Source organism: Scyliorhinus torazame, chromosome 2, assembly GCF_047496885.1.
Source record: "Scyliorhinus torazame isolate Kashiwa2021f chromosome 2, sScyTor2.1, whole genome shotgun sequence".
In the NCBI taxonomy this organism is placed as follows: domain Eukaryota; kingdom Metazoa; phylum Chordata; class Chondrichthyes; order Carcharhiniformes; family Scyliorhinidae; genus Scyliorhinus; species Scyliorhinus torazame.
Genome location: NC_092708.1, coordinates 360507980 through 360530533, shown reverse-complemented (window position 1 = coordinate 360530533; position 22554 = coordinate 360507980). Strand labels below are relative to the sequence as shown.

Here is a 22554-nt window from a genome sequence, read left to right as displayed (position 1 = left end):
AATCCTCAGACACTTTCCCATATGAAACTGAATGCATTCCAGGGCTCTAAGAAGGCTCCCCTCAACACAAGACAGCCTCTGCCAGATATTGTGGATGCAGTGCCAAGTCCAGATGTTGCTCTTTCCATTCTTAAACGGAAGTATATGACCACAAACAGCATTGAGAAGGCTCAGAAGTACCTGTTGGAGATCAATGCTCTCCTGCAGGTGAGCACAACACAGACGTCACCAACCTGACGTTTTCTTACTCTCTGAAATTATGGTTGTGGGAAATGGTTGAGATATTGAATAATCAATTCAAACTTGTATTGTCTGCAGTGAACCATGTCTAGTGATAATTCCATTAGTATCATAGGATTATATAGTTCTCTATTGAGAATGTGAATCTACATTAATCTGTTTGGTTTATAATAGAATTTACCCTGACATCGGGGGGGGGTTTCGTGGAGGAGGCGGGTAGTACGAAAAGACCGCTACTTACCATATTTTCATTCTGTCGAGGTAGGGTGGGATGGAGTTGGCCCCATTACCTACTGAGGCAGCAACTGAGGTGGATGGATGGCAAGGCAACAGGCTAACCGCCTGCCTCCATTTACTGGTACATCAGCCCAATTTTAATGATGTATGTCAGATCCTCAAATCTTCACCTCTTACACTCTTTCCCCCCATGCCAACTAATACTCCCCATATACCCTCCATAGCTACTCATCTAGTTTCCGTTATGAGCAGATCTCCGGAGCCGTGCCTTTGAAATGGACACGGGGGGAACAAAATCTTCTAACAATCTTGAAGAGCTCTCTGAGAGAAAACACTACTGTAGTTTAAATACTGGGGGGGGGGGGGAACTTATTTGAAGAAGATACTTAAAAGAAAAGGTATATACGCCCCCAAGTACTCAAGCAGTTGTACAAACAAACGGGTATTCAGTAACCACAGCAAAGATGAGATTTTAATCCTTTAACGACCTCTTAAAATTGTCAGTCAACTGTCTACAAATCCCACTCCAGGATTTGAGCTCCGCAATCAAACCAGATGCTCCAGTGCGTCAGTGAGGGAGTGCGACATTGTCGGGGTTGCCATATTTCTGATGAGACATTCAACTGAGGCCCAATTTGCCTGCTCAGGTGGATATAAATGATCGCATATCTGTATATCAGAAGAGCAGGGGAGTTAGACAGTCTGGCCTGGATAATTTTACCCTTCAATTAGCATCACAAAAACAGATTATCTGGCCATTATCACATTTGCAGCTTGAGAGAGTTTGTTTTCCACAAATTCACTTCCGTGGTCCTATATTGCAATCTTTACGACATGTCAAAAGTACCTTATTGGCTTTAACCAGTTTGGGGCATCCTGTGGACGTGAAAATATATAAATGCAAGCTTCCCTCTGTTTCCCCCCACCACCCCACCCCCCCCCCCCCCCTCCCCCATTTTCCAATTGTTCCTTACTGGACAATCTCTATTGGTAATATTAAAGGAATGACTGCACTCTGACTTGGGAGGGGAAATAGACCAAATTCATTTTCTTTCATGATTGAACCACCAAGGAAGTTTGTTGCAAATGCAAGCAGAGTTAACCTTTCGAGTCCAGATGTTTCTCTTCTCTACAGATGCTGCTAGACCTGCTGAGTTTATCCAGCATTTTTGTTTTTATTTCAGGTTTCCAGCATCCGCAATATTTTGCTTTTAATATTATTACTGTTTTTTCAAAGCAAGAACTGGACAAGGTTGTCAGGTGTTAAAATAAAATGAACCAGCAGATGTATTAGACAGAAATCTACCCGACCGTTGAAAAAAAAATTTATTAATCAGATTAACCTGTTTTATTATTAGTCGTGGCTCGATACAACTGAATGGTTCTTCAGGCCTTCTCAAAAGGCCGAAATCCTGTTGTTTTTGGACATGTTATATTTGATGCAAAATCTTGCATTATAAACGTATTAACCAAGGACTCTTGTGTAAAGTACCTTTTTACTTGGAAATAATTATTGTGATACCCATTCTTAGCATACAATGACATTTTTGAGGTCGCGATTTTAATGACCCCTCTGGATAGATACATCCAGCAGCAGGAAGACTTAAGTGAATGCACCCTCCCGTATATATTTTGTAAATGTTTGCACATGCTTGGGTTTCTTCATGCAATACTGTTTTTTGAATATTGACCAGCATATCTGTTTTTGGCAGAATAAGCATCTCATCCAGGAGACCATGCAAAAGATTGTGTCCATTGTCACAGAATCTGAGGAGCAAGCAGCGCAGATTCTAAACTCCCGAAATCGTATCCGTGATCATGCTTGCTACCAAGCTGCAAATTATCACTTCAAAACTCGCTGCTTTAACTGGCACGCACCACTGGTAAATATATAATGAGTTCATTTAAAAACTAGTTTTACAAAAATACTTTGTCTGTTGGATCAGGTATTGCTTTATGAGGGCACCAGTCGCATTGGAGGTTTGCTAACGAAATGTGTCCATCAGAATTTAGATTCTGCATGATGACAGAAAAAGAGAATGAAGATTACATTTGTTACCAGCTTGTTGTAAAACGGAGATCAAGCCATAGCTGTTACAGAAGGATGGAGATAGCTCCGCTTTAAACAAATTAACACAAACTGGGAGAAGGTTTGCTTCCCATCTTCATCATTGTGCTGTGACAGTTCTAGTAACATTCCACTGTGCTTCAAATAGAAGGGATTCTTTCCTGTTTGAGGCTGGGCCAGGGTGCTGGCTTGCTGGGCGCCAGCACAGCAGAGTCCACTCTTGTCATTGTCGGCCATCCATGCCATCAGTAGAATTCCCAGGCTGGAAATCGGAAGCGTTCGGCCCCAACTCTCATCCTTTTCCCTAGCTTGCTGATTGTGTGGAATCTAGATGTGTGTTGCTTGTTTTCGGGAGACTGTTCCATCCCCGCTGTCAGCTTAGCTGAGATTAATCAACTTAAACGCGGGTCACTGCTGCTGGCTGCACAATCTTTGTAAATGCAGTAAACGTCTGGCTAAGATAACATGGGGTTCAGGTTGGTGACCCAGACCCCGCTCAATGTGCAACACAGCGGAAAGCTAACCTCTTGGTTGAGGAGCTGGAGGGCATCTTCTCCCAGTGGAGCTGCATCTGAGCATGTTATTGCAATCAGGACCAATAGAAAATAACAGGGAAAAACAACGTCCTTGATGTCCGTCCCAATTGTGTCATATATGTAACCTAACAAACCAATATTGTGGTACAGCAATTGTCTCTCAATTATCATTCTTCATAAAACAGCAGGTCTATGGACTATCTGACTTCCGAATCACTGGAGCTTAGTGAACATATAGTCATTGATTTTGTTACGGTGTTGCGAAAAAGTTCTTGCAAAAAATTTATTGATGAGCGTTTTAAAATTGGACATTGAACCCTTAAACTGAACTTTGTTCTAACTTAATTCTCAATGCTAAAGAAATAGCAAAGAACTGCTCATATCTATTTGTAATATTGCTGTTTTCTCTTTAGTATGAATATGCACTGAGACAACTTTATGCTTTAGTCAATCTTTGTGAAGAAGGTTTCTCACTAAACAGGTAATGCTTGTGTTTTCAATTTAGCAAAACATATTGTTTGAGTGATGGGCTGAATTTTACGTGCCCCTGGTGGGCAGGTTTCCCACAAGGGGGGCACATAAAATGGGCTTGACAGCTATCCCGCCACTTTTCCGCCACCCACCCACGAGATCACCCCCAGCGAGGTGGGCTAAAGGGCAGCAAGAATTTTATTTTGGGGGGGAGGTCCTTCGGGGGCCTGTACTTTGCCAATCTCAGGGCTGCTCCTCACTTAGATGGTGGACCCCTTTCCTTCCTACCAACTCCCTCTCTTAAACCCACCCTCTGCCGAATGCTCCCAAACCCTCCTCTCCCAAGACCCTAAACTTAGCTGTTTTAGGTACTCTAGGCCTTTAGCTCCCCTCTTTAGCTGCAGTCCTGGCAGTTGTCACTGACGCCCTCCTGGAGTTGCTGGGACTAATACAGCTGCCGGCCAAACGGACGAGGGGTGGAAGTCCCACTTGGCCCTCATTAATGAGCTCCGCAGCACTTTATTGCTACGGGGCAGGTTGGTGAGGAGCCGGTCTGTTTCACGCCAGCGTGGTTTCTGGAGGGATGTGGCACCCGCCCCTCCCATATTATTATGTCCTCTGTGTAATTAACATTATACAATGTAGTGACTTAAATTCACGTAAAACAAGCAATAAATGGAAGAAGCTGGTGGTAAAGTTGGAATCTTTATGATACCAGCACCAACACTAGTCTGAAGGGGAGGAATGGTACCATGTGAGTATTTTATAGTACTCTTTATAGGGACTCCTCCATTCTCCTCGCCCCCAGCAATATTTTGAATCCAATCCAGTGAAAGTAGATTGAGCTTTTGGTATCTTTTATTTCATTGATGATCCAGCAATAATTTGTGTTTCACAGTGAATAAGTAGATCATTTGAATAACTCATCTTATCTACTTTTTATAGCATCCTTCAAGCCATGGATAAAGTGTGCCTATTGAGAAGTTAAAAGGGACCAAACTATATGTTTAGAAAAGTTCCCTCCTTATCTCGCATGGGACTTCAGGGATTGAGAATAACTGAACACATTACGTTTGATTTCTGTTTAATTTGCTGTGAAAGGGATCTCCCTTCTACACCCCACCCCCCATTCCCCGCCTTTTGTCTCTTCATTACTAATGGATTGTCAGGTGAAATGTATCGATTATTAGAACAGTTTCAGTGATGATTATTTTCAGTCTTGTGCTCCAGTTGCCTTACTGACGCAGAGCTGCTCTCTGTGCAATATGCACTTTGTAACCGCATGTGATTTATTTTCCTTGAGTGCAATTGGTGTGTAAGTGAATCACAAGGAATTGGGGTGAGGGGAAATCACTAATTATTGCACTTCTGTCACTGTAATCCAGATGTTAACTGAAACAATAAACAAATGTTTAAAAACAAATATTTTACCTTTTCGACTTGCTTAAAATGAAATCTCAAACTTTCAGTAGTAAATCCAGTTGTAACATCAAACATGTTCACGTAAATGTACTCATAGATGTCTTCTGTCTAGCATTGTCTCAATCCATGTAATATGCTATCTTCTAATGGAAAATATATTCCTAATGTCTCAAGCTAGCAAAAGGGGAAGGTCTTCAAGCAGTTGAAGATGTTTTGAGGAAGCTACACCTGTATATTTCCAGCATTTTCTTTTTTTTTTTAAACGTGAGCTACTGCTGATTGGGAGGTCTTGGGGCACAGCGGTTAGTGTCACTACCTCTGGGCCAGAAGCTCCGGGTTCAAGTACCATCACAGGATTTGATGGTCAAGAAAGTTCTGTTGAAATCCTCCCAGTGCACGCCAATGGCAGGCAGTAAGAGTGGGAGAGATTCCCAGACAGCCGTGTGCTAGGGAGAAAGTTGGAGCATCTACTGTCTATTCATAGATCCAGACTATAACATATTTGTAAAAAGTGTATGTTGCCACAGCAACTGAGTCCCCAAGTGAATTGTGACCCCCCCCTCCCTTAACTGCTGATTGCCATCTTGTCATCCCCACATGAAAGGTTCAGTGAAGATGTCAGGTGGGAAGACAGATGTCCTGGGCTGTGATGCCTTCCATGGAATGTTGACATTTATTCAACTGAGGATGAAGATGGACAGTAGCAGACGGTTCAATAAAGGAAAATCTGGCTGGGTGTATATAACAGGTGTTCAACTTTGACCAGCGTACAAAACTGGCAGTAGTGTATTGATGTTCCACCCCACCTCTCATAAAGAACCACCATTTGGGCAAGGCACCAAATACATGTGGAACTCCAGCAAAAATTGAGCTTCAGCAGAGGAGAAAACTGGAATGTAAAAACCTAGTTCAGTTTTGATTGTCTCAATACAGTCATTTGAAGCCCTGAAGCTACGCTTGAGTCATCTCTGAACTCTTCCCAATATATTAGTTTTGGGCACCCAAATCTTAGATTTTCTAAATGTCATGGGTTTTTTGCCAGGTTCTGAGGGTTGTTGTCTTTATTTCTGTCTTCACAGTTTTCTGATACTTTGCCTCTTCGTTGCTCCACAGTGAGTGGATACTTTCTGTGAATTGCTGTTAATCATATTCTCATCCTCTTCATTCTTTGTTAACATACACCCATTCGCTGCGTGGGCACATTTCATATTTCCTGTTCAAAAGTTTGCCGCTGAACCAAGATTTTAAAATATATATATATATATATTAAACTGAAGAAAATAAGGAGGCTGGTCGATTATGTACTGTTTAGATTGACGAATGGAGATTAGCAAAGATGGTATTGAATACAACAATTGAGAAAGTTGTATGATTTGCTAAGATAGATGTTATTGATTTTTTTCACTTGGTATCTGCAGTTCGGAATTGTAACTCAGAAATAAAAACATGTCAATTAATAAGTAATGCTATGTCAAAGAAATTTTGTTCAGTTGCCTTCTCATTATTCTTGCCCTATTGTTCTCCAGAATTCAAACTACATTTTCTTTCAACTCCCCACGGCAAAACACTCTTTCTGTGAACCTTATTTATTCTTCCTCTGTCGACCTCCATGTTTGGAATGTAGTAGTTGGATTAGAATTGTCTGACGAGGAGTCACGCAGACCAATTCTCTTCTTGGCTCAGCCTACCGTATGCACTTGAGATTAATTGGGCATGACACCCATGTTTGTCTACAATCTTGGGCAAAAGAAATGATTATACTTACGGCACACTGAAAGAACTGGCTTAGTTGAGTAGTTGCCTGGCACTTTTAAGGTTTGTACGGCAGTATATGCTTCATTCATGAGCTTATTTTTCAATAAGGTACTGCCAGAGTTCAAGGTCCGACTATGTCAGGTGATCTTTAGTAAATGACAACCCCTCCCCATCTCGTTTGATGAAAATGAACGATCAACGTGAAACCGTTACCTTTAAAACTACCAACCTGTTTCTATCTCCCTGATCTGGTTATTTTGACAGCAACCCAAGAAGTAAACCATGCCCTTTAATTACGATATTAAATACCAAAATCCAAAGTAATCCAGTCAAGATCTCTACAAAGGAAATCACAATTGTACGCCAGTAAATGGGTCCATTAGTACTGATTAAACAAACAAAAGCTTAATAAGCATCATGCACATTTTGTCCTGTTCACTTCTGAATGTTCCCAGTCTGCCCTTCCCTTCAGTGCAGTGCTTGCTTCACATCTGTACGTTTATTCTGCAGTCCGTTCCACATTTCTTGCCAACACCACCAAAGCAACGTCACAGCAGAAATGGAAGGACATCAAGATCTGTTGGTATTTGGGTGGCCACACCTGTTGTATAGATGGGGCATCACTTGACTTCAATTCCCTTCAAGGAATTTTTCATTTGTGCATAAAGCTAATTATAGCTGAGGGGCGATGGTGAAGAGAGTGGTCAGGTCCATGGAGCTAATGACCCAGCCCCAGGTTTTTCCACATTTTTTAAACCAGGAGTACAGGAATTGGGGATAGAAACTCATCCTTTGATCCCCTTTATCTTCCCATCGATCTGTCCATCTTCGGCTCCTCACACAATTAAAATCTCCACCCATAATCAGTTGGTGCATATCCGAGTCCGGGATTGCTCCCACTAACCCCTTTATGAACACTGCGTCGTCCCAATTGGGCGCATGTACATTGACGTGTACCACCGGCAGTCCGCAGTCCCCTCCAACACCCCACTCACCATCCCATATCTTCCCCCCCCCCCCCCAGGTCCTGAACATCCCTGGCCCCCACAAACCCCGTCCTATTGTTCAACAAAATGGCCACCTCCGATGAATTTGAATCAAACCCAGAGTAAAATACTTATCTCACTCATCCCTTCCTCAACCTAACCTGATCCTTCACCCGGAGATGTGCCTCCTGCAGAAAAATCGCCTCAGCTTTCAAACTCCTCGGGTGCACAAAAATCTGGGTCCTTTTAACCAGCTCATTTAGCCCAGGATGTTCTACGTCACGGCCCTTACCAGAGGTTTACGTCTCCATTCCCCACTACCGGGATGTGTTGTTGCAATTATACAGGATGTGGAGATGCCGGCGTTGGACTGGGGTGAGCACAGTACAAAGTCTTACAACACCAGGTTAAAGTCCAACAGGTTTGTTTCGATGTCACTAGCTTTCGGAGCGCTGCTCCTTCCTCAGGTGAATGAAGAGGTATGTTCCAGAAACACATATATAGACAAATTCAAAGATGCCAAACAATGCAAACATTGTTTGGCATCTTTGAATTTGTCTATATATGTGTTTCTGGAACATACCTCTTCATTCACCTGAGGAAGGAGCAGCGCTCCGAAAGCTAGTGACATCGAAACAAACCTGTTGGACTTTAACCTGGTGTTGTAAGACTTTGTACTGTGCAATTATACAGGGCCTTGGTGAGGCCACACCTGGGATATTGTGTGCAGTTTTGGTCTCCTTTTCTGAGGAAAGATGTTCTTGCTCTTGAGGGAGTGCAGCGAAGGTTTACCACTGATTCCAGGGATGGCGGGACTGTTATATGAGGAGAGATTGACTAGGTTAGGATGGTTCTCGCTGGAGTTCAGAAGAATATGGGGGGGGTCTCATAGAGACTTATAAAATTCTAACAGGACTAGACAAGGTAGATGCAGGGAAGATGTTCCCGATGTTGGGTGAGTCCAGAACCAGGGGTCACAGTCTGAGGATTCGGGGTAAACCATTTTGGACAGAGACGAGGAGATATTTCTCATCCCAAAAAGTGATGCGCCTGTGGAATTTATTACCACAGGAAGTAGTTGATGCTAAACCATTGAATATATTCAAGAGGCAGCTAGATATAGCACTTGGGCGAATGGGATTAAAGGTTTTGGGGAGAAAGCAGGATTAGGCTATTGAGTTGGATGATCAGCCATGATCGTGATGAATGACAGAGCAGGCTCGAAGGGCCAAAAGGCCTCCTCCTGCTCCTATCTTCTATGTATCTATGTACCGCCCCCCCCTCCCTCCCCCCACCCCCCCATCATTCCCCACCAGTTCTGCCTCACTTAATTGCACCGTAAACCAGTCCATCCAAAATGGCCCCCCTTTCCGCCCATGACGACCCGTGTTTTTCTGGGAATTTTCTGCATGCGAGTTCCACACTGCTATTCAGTGACACTTAGTCACTTTTTTGGACCCTGGGGTGTTTCTCGCCGGTTTAGCCCACACTTCGAATTTTGTTTGCACTGGGGAGCTGAGCGCCAAGATCGGGCCACCATTTTGAAAGGGTGTCCCGATCTCTAAGTGCGCTTGTGGGCCCCCCACACACATGGGTAATACCCAATACCCCCAAGTGAGGACACCCCGCTTTGGTGTCCCTGGGAATCCCCCTCCCTTCCAGGACCCCCACCTGTCACCCCCCCCCCCCCCAAACCACCCAGAGGCCCTACTTACCTGCCCTGCACACCCCTACCCTTCAAACCCCTCTCCACCCTCCTTTCACGGGCAAGGCCCCCCCTCGGGTCCTGACCCTTGGCAGTGCCACTTGGGCACCTAGGAACCCTTGCCCTGGCAGTGTTGCAGCCAGCTTGGCAGTGCCACTCAGGCACCTTGTCAGTGCACACACATGCATTATCTGCATCTGATGGTCGCACACGTGCTGTACAGGGAGTGGAACCCCTATAAGTAAACATAGGGCACTCCCAGATGGCCCGGTGAGCGCAGGGCAACATGCGTGGTATCTATGACTCCCTGGACCTGGGGCATCCTGGCAATGGTGGAGAAATCTGCTGCCCGGGCATCCTGTTGGGCCTGGCCCATGTCAAAAATGATGTAGTCTTCCGCCCGGGCATACAGGATATTCGTGACCTGCCTAATGCACCTGGGGGCTGTGGCTGAGATACACAATGATCCCGTGCGCATAAAGGTTCAGGGCTGCAGTGACCTTAATGGCCAGGAGCGGGTACCCTCCTCCTCCTCCAAGTGGTACCAGGTCCACGAGGATATGGCACAGGTGTCGCACCGTCTCCTTGTTGAGGCGGAGCCTCCTGCAGCGCCGATACATCCTGGGCCGTAGTGGGACTCCCGCTCTGGGTCCCATCCTGGCCTGATGGGCGGCCGGGTCCTCTGGGTATGGGGCGGAATCCGGCACAGGGGTTGCAGCATCAATCCTGAGCAGACGGTGCTGCTCCAGTGACATGTCCATGGTTATAGGGTGGTTATGACACGGGAGGGGCCAGCACCGGCCCGGGTGATGTTATGAGCGAGTGTCTGGGGTACAGGGTCTGGGACCAACTGCGTCCAACATCCCTGCGTTCGATACCTGTAAGGCATTGGGAGAGTGTGTTAGACCGACAAACAGCAGTGGCTCCATTCGCCCATCGATGCCCCCATCGATTTCCCACCCCACCACCCTACTCTGAACTCCCTCTCCACATACCCCAGGCTGCAGTGGACCTCCCTCTCCAGGCCCCAGACCCTGTACCCCAAACACTCGCTCATAACATCACCCGGGCCGGTGCTGGCCCCTCCCCGTGGCACAACCACCCTCTAACCATGGACATGTCACTGGAGCTGTGCCCCATCCCCTGGGTGTTCGGATGTTGGCTGCTGCGTGTGTGGTGTTGCCTCCCGAAGTGTTCAGATAAACTGTCCAGGCATCATGGTCTGTTTGAAAAGCTAGGTAATGACTCCCGCATGCTACATGGCCCGCCCACCCACAGGAATACACTTGTGTTGTGTGAAGTGCTCAGTTAACCACAATAGCCAATTCCCTATTGGCAATATTCTTTTGCTGCACGGCCTGAGGCCTCGGCAGCCGGTGCGGGTTATGGGTGGTCCGGGGGCAGATAGGCAGGGACAGAGTTGCCCCCGGAACGGGTACACGATCCAGGGATTGGCATGGAGATGCAGCGAGCGGTTGAGCGCGAGTGTAACGAGGCCGGAAGATCACGCCTTGTAAGTGCCATTTGTGCTTGCCTGCTGACAGTTCGCAAGGCAGATGTGGGCAGTCTGGAAAGGTTCATTCACGTGTGCGTAATGCAATTGAAGTCCCATCTGTGGTGTTGGGTGCTCTGAGGTACAGATGAACCAACACGGTTGCGATTGGTACAACGCAGTTTTATTCCAACTTGTTATTTACACATCTGTCTTGGTACTCAGCACGTGGTGACTGTGTGAGTGTCTTGTTAATCAGGTCCTGTGATGCATAGGCAACCGGGCCCATGATGACGTGTCATCCCTCTGCAGGAGCACTGCTCCAATGCCGGATTGGCTGGCATCAGTTGAGATTTTGGTGGGACGAGAATGTGTCGAAGAACGCCAACACTGGTGCCGTAGTGAGTTTGCGTTTGAGCTCCTCCCATTCCAGCTGGTGTGTATGTTGCCACTGGAACTCTGGAGATTTTTTTTTACGAGATGGCGCAGAGTCGTTGTGTGGGAGGCAAGGTTGGGAATGAATTTCCCTAGGAAGTTGACCATACCAAGGAATCGTAGGACAGCCTTCTTGTCGGCCAGCCGCGGCATAGCTGTGATGGCGCTCACCTTGTCTGCATCCGGACGGACCCCTGACCAGGAGATGTGGTCCCCCAGGAACTTCAATTCGGTCTGGCCAAAGGCGCACTTGGCTCGGTTGAGGCGCTGTCCTTTTTCCCGTATGCGGGCAAAAACGCGTTGGAGACGATGTATGTGCTCCTGCGGTGTGGTGGACCAGATGATGACATCGTCCACATATATGCACACCCCTTCAATGCCTTCCATCATCTGCTCCATGATTCTGTGGAAGACCTTGGATGCCGAGATGATGCCAAATGGCATCCGGTTGTAGCAGAATCTGCCGAAAGGGGCGTTAAAGGTGCACAGCTTTCGGCTGGACGGGTCCAGTTGGATCCGCCAAAACCCTTTAGAAGCATCCAGTTTCGTGAATATCTTCGCTTGGGCCATGTCACTGGTGATCTCCTCCCGTTTTGGTATGGGATAATGTTCCCGCATCATGTTATTATTGAGGTCTTTGGGGTCTATACAGATGCGGAGCTCGCCAGAGGGCTTCTTGACACACACCATGGAGCTGACCCATGGCGTGGGCTCCGTGACCCTGGATAGGACCCCTTGGTCCTGGAGATCCTGCAGCTGCAGCTTGAGGCGGTCTTTAAGTGGCGCAGGAACCCTGCGAGGTGCGTGAACAACCGGGATGGCGTCCGGTTTGAGGCGAATTCGGTATGTGTATGGCAGTGGTCCCATGCCTTCGAATGCCTCCTGGTTGTGGGCGAGGAGCAATTGGAGCTGTGCGTTGAACTCATTATCCGGGAAGTCAGATGTGTCGTCTGGAGAGAGAGACAGAATTTGTTGTACAAGGTGGAGAGCCTTACATGCCTGTGCGCCCAGCAAGGAGTCCTTCGATGAGCCAACTATTTCGAACGAGAGTGTGGCCGTGTGTGTTCTGTGTGTCACCTGGAGCTGGAAGGATCCCATGGCCGGGATAACGTTCCCGTTGTAGTCGACCATCTTGCACCGGGATGGCTGGATTGGTGGTCTGACCTTCATGGCAGAGAATGCTGACCATGCTATGAGGTTGGCGGATGCGCCAGTGTCCAGCCGGAAAGTGATCGGCGATCGGTTGACCGTCAGGGTGGCACTCCATTCGTCTGCCGGATTGATGGTGTTGACCTGGTTCACATCAATGACCGCAATCCGGAAGGCGTCTTGGTCATCTGTGTCGTTGGGTTGGATGTCCTGATGTGGAGGCTGGATGGTTCGCACGTGTCTGCGAGGTTGTCGGAGATGTGGAGGATCCATCGGTTGAACCGCTCGACAGTAGGCAGCGTAGTGGCCCACCTTGCCACAGCGTAGGCATTGTTGGGTTTTTGCAGGACATTGCCCTTTTAAATGTGCAGCTCCACAGTTGCCGCACGTCATGATGTCATGACGTTCGTTACGCCACTGCGAATGCGCAGTTCGGTCTTGCGTCAGGCACGCCTGCGCAGTGCGTCCCTCGATGTTACCGTTGGTTTTTGCGCGCACAAACGCGGGGGACCTCAAAAAGCGCGCAAAACGGCCGCCCTTGTCCGGGCCGCGGGCCGGGAGAAACTCGATTGCCTGGATGCGTTTGGCCTCGTGGGCGGCCTGGCTTGCCGATTCGATCGCTTGGGACCCCCTCCGTGCCGATTCGGTCGCCTGAAATTGGGCAAAGCGGCTGGTCGCATTTTCACGCAGGACACAGGCTTCCACTGCAGATGCTAAGGTCAGGCCTTTAATTTTAAGAAGCTGCTGGCGTAGGCCACTGGAGGCAACGCCAAAAACGATCTGGTCCCGGATCATGGACTCTGAGGTGGTGCCGTAACCGCAGGACTGCGCGAGTATGCGGAGGTGCGTCAGAAAGGGTTGAAAGAGCTCATCCTTACCTTGCAGGCGTTGCTGAAAGATATACCTCTCAACGCTTTCATTGACCTCAACGTTGAAGTGCTGGTCGAGCTTGAGGAGGACCGTGTCATATATAGATTGGTTCTCGCCTTCCGCGAACACCAAGGAGTTGTATACATCGATCGCGTGCTGACCTGCGGTAGTGAGGAGCATGGCAATCTTTGTTTCATCTGAGGCACCCTGTTTTTCGTTGGCTCGCATGTACAGTTCAAATCGCTGCTTGAAGATCTTCCAATTGGTGCCCAGGTTCCCAGCGACTTGCAACGGCTGCAGTTTGTTGTGGAAGTCCATGGCTCAGGATGGCAGATTTGCCGGCAGGTATCGATCCACTCACTGGTATCATGTGGTGTTGGGTGCTCTGAGGTACAGATGAACCAACACGGTTGCGATTGGTACAACGCAGTTTTATTCCAACTTGTTATTTACAGATCTGTCTTGGTACTCAGCACATGGTGACAGTGTGAGTGTCTTGTTAATCAGGTCCTGTCCTTGTCCTTGTCTCCAGATGGACTGACCACCAGGTGTCGTGTTTCTTGTCTTATACTGTGTTTGCTCTTGTCTGTGATTGGCTGTCGTGTTATGTGTGCTAATTGGTCTGTTGGTCTATCTATCATGATGTGTGTGTTTGAATATCATGACACCATCATCCACCTCCACGGCTGCCTTTTTTGTGGGCAAGTAGGACTTTGTCCGTGGATAAAAGCCCCCACCCCTTTACCTCAAGGCTTCTCGTATGAGTTACAGGCATCTGACCCTGCCTCTGGTAGAATTAACCGTGTGAAAGTCCAATGCAATTAATTCCCATGACCCCAGCTGAGCTTTTCTTGTAACTGGCTTTAGTACAAATCAGGTGATAATGAATGACCTAGTTTTAGCTCTGTAAACTGCGGATGGAAATTGATACAGGGACTTTACCTCTGGAACACAAGTTGCAGATTGTTTGATTTTCATGAAGAATTTGCATAAATATCTTGTCTAGCGATTTCCTTACTCCAGCCTAAGAATTTTTTACAAATTGTTTATGTCCAATGTTGCCTTAGCAAAGGTTCTTTCTTCAATATTAGTTAGCTTGCCTGATTAGAGCAGGCTTCTTGAAAAACAATGGATTCTCCGCTGGCGAGATTCTCCGTTGTGCCTGCAGCTCACCCACGCCCGAGGATTTCCCGACGGCCTGGGGCTGCCCCACAATGGGAAACTCCATTGGCTGACTGGTGGGACGGAGAATCCCGCCCCAGGTCAGCATCTGCAGCATATTGACCTGGATTGGTTGCAATGGCTGTACCGGAGTCATGACTGAGCTGCGGAGGGTAGAGTTTAAAAATTGCTTACATAAAAGTGCAGTTGCTGGAAATCTGAAATTTAAAAAAAGAAAATGTTGGAGAAACTCGGCAGGTCTGGCCGCATCTGTGGGACGAGAAACAGTTAACCTTTCGAGTCCGTGTGACACCACAGAGCCTCATATGGACTCGAAACGTTAACACTGTTCCCCTCTCCACGGATGCTGCTGGGCCTGCTGAGTTTAGCCAACATTTTCTGTTTTTATTAAAGAAAATTTATCATTTTCCCATCGTGCAGTTTTCTGACTGCAGTTTTTATGTTGCCGTAACCAGTTCTTTGATAGGTTTCTGTGAACCTGGAAAATGACATTTCATGCAGTCGATGTAATAAGAGGAAAGCTTATATCTTGAAAACATATCAACACATTCTGCTATTAACAGATTCTGCTACCTTGCCTATATGTCACTATCAGCACCTCCTTTAGTTTTTAAAACTACCATTAACACTCCCTTTGTATTGTGTCCGTGACATCTTTGTCAATCTCTCCTGAGCTCCCATCTATCCTGACCTATTCTGCTCCATCTTCTCCACACCCCTCTCCAACCATATAATCCATCATATCTCTACCCCTCTTCAGCTCTGAAGAAGAGTCGTACGGACTCAAAACTGGAACCCTGTTTCCCAGTCCACAGATGCGGTCAGACCTACGGAGTCCAGCATTTAATGTTATTGTTTTACATTGAAAATAACGTTGGTTCATACTGACCCAATACTTGTAAGTTTGCAGGAAACCTATTTCTGTAAAATTGGCAAGTGTAGTTGCAGAGTGTGGAAGCACGAGGATTAGAAACCTCTAAATAGAGAATCATAGAATCCTAACAGTACAGAAGGAGGCCATTCGGCCCATCCAGTCTGCACCAACCCTTTGAAAGACCAGCCGACCTAGGCCCAATCCTCACCCTATTCCTGTAACCCCACTTAAGGGGTAACTTAGCATAGCCAATCCACCTAACCGGCCCATCTCTTGGTATTAGTGCCAATGCAATACATACTTCTTCGTCCCAACCAATTTTTACTATTCTCCATAAACAGTGAACACTCTTTTGGATCATTACCAACTACTGTTCTTCATAATGAAGTTACTGTGAAAAGCCCCTAGTCGCCACATTCCGGTGCCTGTTCGGGGAGGCCGGTACGGGAATTGAACCGTGCTGCCGGCCTGCCTTGGTCTGCTTTCAGAGCCAGTGATTTAGCCCTGTGCTAAACCAGCCCCTGGTTTCTAACATTCTATGGTAAAGGAAAATCCCTGCAACATTCATATTGCTACAGTTTAAAGCCTCTGACATTGTTCAATGTAAAGTTATGGTCCATCCGTTTACAACAGAGAATCGTGAATGGAATGGAATGCTCTTCCTGCGGATGAGTTTGGTTTTGGGGGTGAGGGGGCATTTCATCAGGCGTGGGGGTGGGGGTTGAGGATTGAGGATTCCCTATTCAGAGGAAAACATCCAAAACAAACAGTTCTTGGATTTCTGAGGACGAATCTATGGTACCGCAGCAACCATTTCAGATTTGTGGCTTACCAAATGTTCACCCAATTCTCGAGAATTCAAGTTGCGCGTGGGTTCCTTGCACGGCGAGAGAGATATATAGGATCGAAGCTGCATTATTCTGCACGAGTCAGTGTGGGAAATGCACCAATGTCACAACCTTCATGAAAGTTTTGGAAGGGGAACCACTGCAGGAAAGAAAGGGGAAAAGCAGACTGAAAATCTGGAATGGTCTGGTGGGGACTGACAGAAACAAATATCTGATGCCCTCCGGCAATGACGTTACGCGAGGAAGCCATCCACCCAAACGACTGATTCTATTTCTTTCCATGGCAGCCTGTATCAACAAGCATTCTTCCCAAGGACAATTTCAGGGTGGAATAAGCTGGCAAAGGAAATTGTCAAAATCACTTGAAATCTTCAAGACCCATTTTCTGTTAGACTATTTCCATTTAAAAGATTCAATATCAGGGCTGCTATTCCAGCAGGTCATTCCTGGCTTTGCTGGAGTTACCCATATAAATGACGATATTAGCCTGTGATGCTGACATAACTGAAGCAGGAGCAGAAGGAGCATCTTCCCACCCCCACCCTGATTAAATCCGTGGTGGGAAGGCCTTTGGATGGCCTTCCTGTCCTGCCTTCAATTAATGCCTTGAAGTGGGCATTTAATGCCCAAATATAGCCTCATCCCACTGCTGGTATTGCATCAATAGGCGAGGGCGGGTGCTCCCCCCCCCCCCCCAACATTATTGACCTGTGGCCTGGGATTCAGCGATGATACTAAGCCTTGAGTGGATGACTTACTGGCAGTAAACATGGCCTCCCCCGTGGTGCTGCTGTTCAATTAGAGCTGCCAGCCTTTGATTGATCAGCACCTCTCAGCAGGTGGGACTACTGCTCCCAGGGTCCTTGATCCCAGAGAAGGCACCGTCACTTCATTACTGTCAGTGTCCACTGAAATGCCTGAGTGTTGCTCAATTTAGAACCCTAGAACCATAGAATCCCTACAGTGCAGAGGGAGTCATTCAGGCCATCGGGTCCGCACCGACTCTCTGAAAGAGCACCCTATCTAGGCCCAGACCTCCTCCCTGACCCTGTAACCCCACCTAACCTAAGGGGCATTTTTTAAACTCGTTGCCAATCCACCTAAGCTGCTCATCCTTGGACTGTGGGAAGAAACTGGAGCACCCGGAGGAAACTCAAGCAGACACGGGTAGAACGTACAAACTCCACACAGTGACCCAAGGCTGGAATTGAACCCGGGTCCCAGGCACTGTGAGGCAGCAGTGCTAACCACTGTGCTACCGTGCCCAGAGTGGGGGGAGGCTTCCTTGAAAGAAGTGGGGCCCTTGCTGACTCTCCAGCTGGTGGGGTCAGACTCCCATCGCCTCCTTGAGAAACTGTTTTTTTCATGACATACTGTGTAAATATTATTTATTTAATTAACGATAAAGTCACTGAGCTGACACTGGCAGACTCTGTTTCCTCCATCGCATTCCCATTGGTATAACCCGAAAAGGAGGTGAGATCATTAATATCAACATGCTGGAAAATGCGGATAGGTGGTTTGCAAAATTAATACATTGCAGCATGGAATGATTCGACCTAGACTCACATCAACCAATCTCTCCACACCGAGCTGCTAACCTCAGCACTTTGTTAATGAGTTCCCCCCGGGCCGGATCTGCCACTCGGTTGATTTTTCACAAGTGAAGCATTGCAATGAGTTCTAAAGTAGTCCCTTAAGTCCCTGCCAGTCACGGGGCGAAGAATCATGGAACATAAAGAATCACATTAACAGCTTGTAGAAACGTTACACATTTACAGCACAACAGACAACAGGGCAGATTTAGTTTGGTAATGTTGAAGTTCGCCTTTGAGTATTTGTAACTTTTGGGTTTTAACATACTTGAACTACTACCATGTGAATATATTTGTGGCGGTAAATGAAAGTTGGATGAATACCACTACTTATCTAAAAATAGAAAACTGGAAAATGGTCAGTCTGTCTGTGGGACTGTGGTGTGGAGAAACCTGTCACAAGCAGGTGGACGTAGCAGACTTTTTTTTCCCACAAATGCTGCGGTAGCATTTTTCACCACACTTTTCACCACAGTGTGACAGAGCTGGACTAAAATGAAAGTAAAGGGAAAACCTTCACTGGCATGGCTCCTCAAAAGTTCTGTTACTTTGGTGTAGATTTTAACCCATACAGGTTAGCAGTTTAACAGACGTAAGACCTGTTCCGTTGCCCCTGCTCTGGATAAGGTCCTGCCTGAATTCATACACATTGGTGTCTATGATTTCAGTGGGATCTTAATGATGTTTTTCATTTTTTTAAAAATCATTCTCAGGAGATTGGTGTTGCTGAACAGACTGATATTTTCTGCTGATCCTGACTTGCCACTTACTACCCATTTAACTCAAATGACCGGTTGGCAAAGCCACTTCAAGCGTCAGCTAAGATTCAACCACGTTGGTGTGGGATTGAGAATCATATAACACAGAGGCTTTAATAATCAATCTGACTATTTTGAGTCCAAGGACACTAAAAAGTCAACTTTAAAATTTTTGAATGTAATTTCTGCTTCAATTTACTAAGAAACACTCCATTATACCCAAATATAATTAGCAAATAGTTTGATGAATTTATCACAAGTGAATTTCAGCAATTTGAATCAGGTTACCCTGAGATGGTGGGTTGGCACTGATTTCCCATAAGATCATAAGATATGGGAGCAGAATTAGGTCATTCGGCCCACCAAGTCTGCTCCACCATTCAATCACGGCTAAATATTTAAAATATTTGTTTTTTGTGATAAACCCATTTTCAGTTGTTTTAATCAAACTTCACCAAATTGCTACTTTTAAATATGTGAATGAAAAGTTAAGGCAATTTTTAAAAAATGATCCATTTTAAAACACGGCTCAATTGCACTGCCTCAGGGATGATTTTGCATTCAACGAAATGCACATGCTTTGATGGCAAAATTGGGGGAAAACAATGTTTTTCAAAATGGCCGCAGTTTGCGCCAGAATCACCGATCTTGTCCAAAATGGAAACTCTACCCGATAATTTCAAGCCAAGTTCCAAGTACAGAAAGTGACACCAGCTGGAAAAGGTCAGAAGAAATTAGGGAAAAATAAATTCATATACATTTAAACAGGGAAATGAAACTCAGGGTAATAGAAAAAAAGTCTAAATTACTCAAATGCAGCAACCGAATCTCAAACCTGTCAGCCCAACAGTCACGATACACAAATTTTAAATGAATGGGAAACTCTCACATTTCCAGTTTCTCCAGTTACTTCCACACGCACAGCCCCGGTATTTGTAACTTTATTTTTTCTTTTATTTTGCTGTGTGCATTCCCATTTGTAACCTGCAGCAGAAAAACTGCAGGCACCAACAACAATTGATACATACCATGCTGGTTCAACAAAATGCTCTGAATTTTCCAATTAAAAATTATTCTGAAGATATTGCTTACTTCACTGAATTGTCTGAGAAAAAAGAAACAGAGAGGATTAATCCTGTTAAGATAGAGAACAAAGGCATTGTTCACTACTTTAGGACATCCCAAAGCACTGTGTAGCCAATAGCCTACATTTGAAGTAGCTTTTCAATGTGAGATGTGAAAATTTGTGTTGTAGTGTGGCAGCCACATTGCACACAGCAAGGTCCCACTAATGTCAAAGTGGCCTGATAATCTACTTTCGGCGATGTTTGGAGATGGATAATAATTGGGATAACTCCCTTCCTGTTCTTCAAAATGATGCATGGGATTTGTTTTATGTTCAAGGAGGGAACAGACTGTTATATTACTGAAACACAGTTGGTGAAGGAAGAAACCAGAGCCAATCTTCACTTGGAATAGATTTAATCATAGGTTGAAACATTACAGGTGCAATCTTCCCAAAATTGCACAAGATTGTGGAATCAAGTGACATAAGAGGTGAGAAACTTGTTGGCTTTACAACCACCATTTCGCGCCTGATTTAACAGCACTCTGTGGAATTTCAAAAAGTTGGCAAGGATCACAGAGCCAGCTGGAGGGGTGGGGCCTAAACATGGCAGCAACGCCAGAAGTCTGAGATTGGGGCACCATTTTAAAGGGAGCACCGATCTCAAAGTAACATTTAAGGCCGTGCCCCCACGGACATCGGGTAAGGGAAACACCCCCCAACCCCCATGCAGAAGGGGCCCCTTCACCCAAACACCCCCCCCCCCCCCGCCATGGATAAGGGAAACCCACATATCCTCATGCTCATACAGATCATTACACGATAATTACATGATAATTTCTTAAAATATATGGATAACAGGTTCACACCCATCTGAGCATAAACCTGATTACATCAGTGGCTAGGGGGGTGGGGGAGAGATCTCAAACTGAGATCTTGGCCGGGATTCTCCGAGCCTCCTCGGGGCGGGAGCGGAGAATCGGGTCCGACGCCTTCCCGCGATTCTCCAGTCGTGCATGCGCGGTCGACATGGCGTCGGTTGGGGGCCACTGAAAGAGGCCCCCGCGGCGATTCTCCGCCAACAACTGGCTGAGTTCCTGCCGGCGTGGTTCACTCATGGTTCCACCCGGCGGGAGCTCGGAATTGCAGCTGCGGACTCAGTCCTCGGCCGCCCTGGTGGGGGGAGATCCGTCACCGGGGGGCCCTCCAGGATGGCCAGGCTCGCGATCGGGGGCCACCGATGGGCGGCCGCGCGCGATCTGGGGGGGGGGGGGGGTGGCTATATTGTCGGCCATGTTGCGCGTACCCGCGGCCGGAGGTACAGGGCCCCGTATCAGCAGCCGGAGCTGCGAGGACTACTCCGGGGCCCTGCTAGCCCCCTTTAAAACGGAGAATCACTCTGGACTTTCTCCAGGAAATCCAGAGTGATTCGCGCCCATTTTCTCATGGGCGTGGGGACATAGCCCCATTATCAGAGAATTCCACCCCTTGTTTTTGGACCCTCGCGTAATTTCGCCACCATTACAGGATAATGCGGCCGCTAGAAATGAAATTAAATGAAAATCGCTTATTGTCACAAGTAGGCTTCAAATTAAGTTACTGTGAAAAGCCCCTAGTCGCCACATTCCGGCGCCTGTTCGGGGAGGCTGGTACGGGAATTGAACCGTGCTGCTGGCCTGCCTTGGTTGCTTTCAAAGCCAGCGATTTAGCCCTGTGCTAAATCTTGCCCTACATCTAAATATATCCTGACTCCACTCGGCTCTTGTGTCAGTAAGTGTCTCTGTATAAACTTTTGTATTGGGGTGTTGCGGGCGGCCCGTGGGTCGCGTCGGGTGTTCAAGAGATCGGGGTGCCATTTCTGATCTCTTTCTGCACTGAGGAGTTCCACTCGTCGGAGCTTTTCAGTGCTGGATATGAAGCTAAATGCGGCCTTGGTGAGGCATTAGATGGAGGGATGGATCCCAGCCCACAACGGACTCTGTTTTGGTTTGTTAAATCGTGCCTGTTTATTTTGCACTGTTAGTTTAAAGATACAACAGTTGGTGGATTGTGGAAAACTGGTGGCATCGTGGTACTGTCACCAAACTAGTAATCCAGGTTACTGCTCCGGGGACATGTTCAAATTTAGACATTCTGAATTCTCCCTCTGTGTACCCGAACATGCACTGGAATTGTTGCTCTCAAATAATTTTGGTGAACCACAAGCCTACCCTTATATCGATCAAATGACCACACAACCAGTTAGTTAGTTCAAAAGATGGTTTATTTACATACACAAGAGTTATTTTGACATGCAAACACAATATCTACTACGAGATAAACTACACCTATCAGCTACAATAACCTATACTTAACTTCAGGGCGACCGGCACTGTGCAAATGGATAAGGCCTTTATCTGGATTTTACTTGGCTGGTTCGAAGAACGTGGCTCTGTCTCTGCTGGGCTCATCCGTCAGGTAGCAATCGTTGGTCTTGAACTTAGCTGGCTGTGCCTGCTGCAATTGGGTTGGCACAGGCCGGATCCAAAAGAGACAGAACACATGGCTGTGTCCTCTTTTATCCCTCTGGGATTTTGCGCTCTTAGGGGCGGTCCTTAACCTTGGACCCAATAGTTTGTGACAGGGCTCTGATCACTGTCTTCGATTTTGGCCAATAAAGGGGCAAGTGCCTTGGTAGCTGGGCGGGTCCTTAGCGGTCGCTGACCTTGGCAGTTGAGCTTTCTGAGTAAGGGGAGTGGCGCCGATCAGTCTGTGACTGTACCGGTTGCTTGATTGGAGTTCTATTGTCCTGGGAAAATGGGCCATTAAAATGCAAACAAGCGGGGGTTTTGATCAGATCTGGCTACCTGTGTTCTAGATACACAT

The 22554-nt window shown here is 46.8% G+C and overlaps 1 protein-coding gene and 1 long non-coding RNA gene across 4 annotated transcripts in view; one reads left to right on the top strand and one right to left on the bottom strand.

Annotated features, from left to right (window-relative positions):
• The window catches only part of lgmn (legumain), an 88493-nt gene extending 82055 nt beyond the window's left edge, over positions 1–6438 (top strand). For 2 of the 3 annotated variants that reach the window (XM_072492364.1, XM_072492373.1), the window contains exons 11-14: positions 10–207; positions 2190–2360; positions 3495–3562; positions 4498–6438. In XM_072492364.1, coding sequence (XP_072348465.1) covers positions 10–207; positions 2190–2360; positions 3495–3562; positions 4498–4540 — 480 coding nt within the window. In that variant the 3' untranslated portion in view covers positions 4541–6438. Of the gene's footprint in view, positions 1–9; positions 208–2189; positions 2361–3494; positions 3567–4497 lie in introns of those variants that run through there. The other variant, XM_072492382.1, reaches the window with a different exon arrangement.
• LOC140404037 (uncharacterized) overlaps positions 1–17914 on the bottom strand; it is a 60823-nt gene extending 42909 nt beyond the window's left edge. The window contains exons 1-2 of the long non-coding RNA XR_011938448.1: positions 17840–17914; positions 16255–16409 (exon numbers count right to left, since the gene is read on the bottom strand). This is a non-coding gene — a long non-coding RNA (uncharacterized lncRNA). The remainder of the gene's footprint in view (positions 1–16254; positions 16410–17839) is intronic.
• Between the last annotated feature and the right edge of the window lie 4640 nt (positions 17915–22554).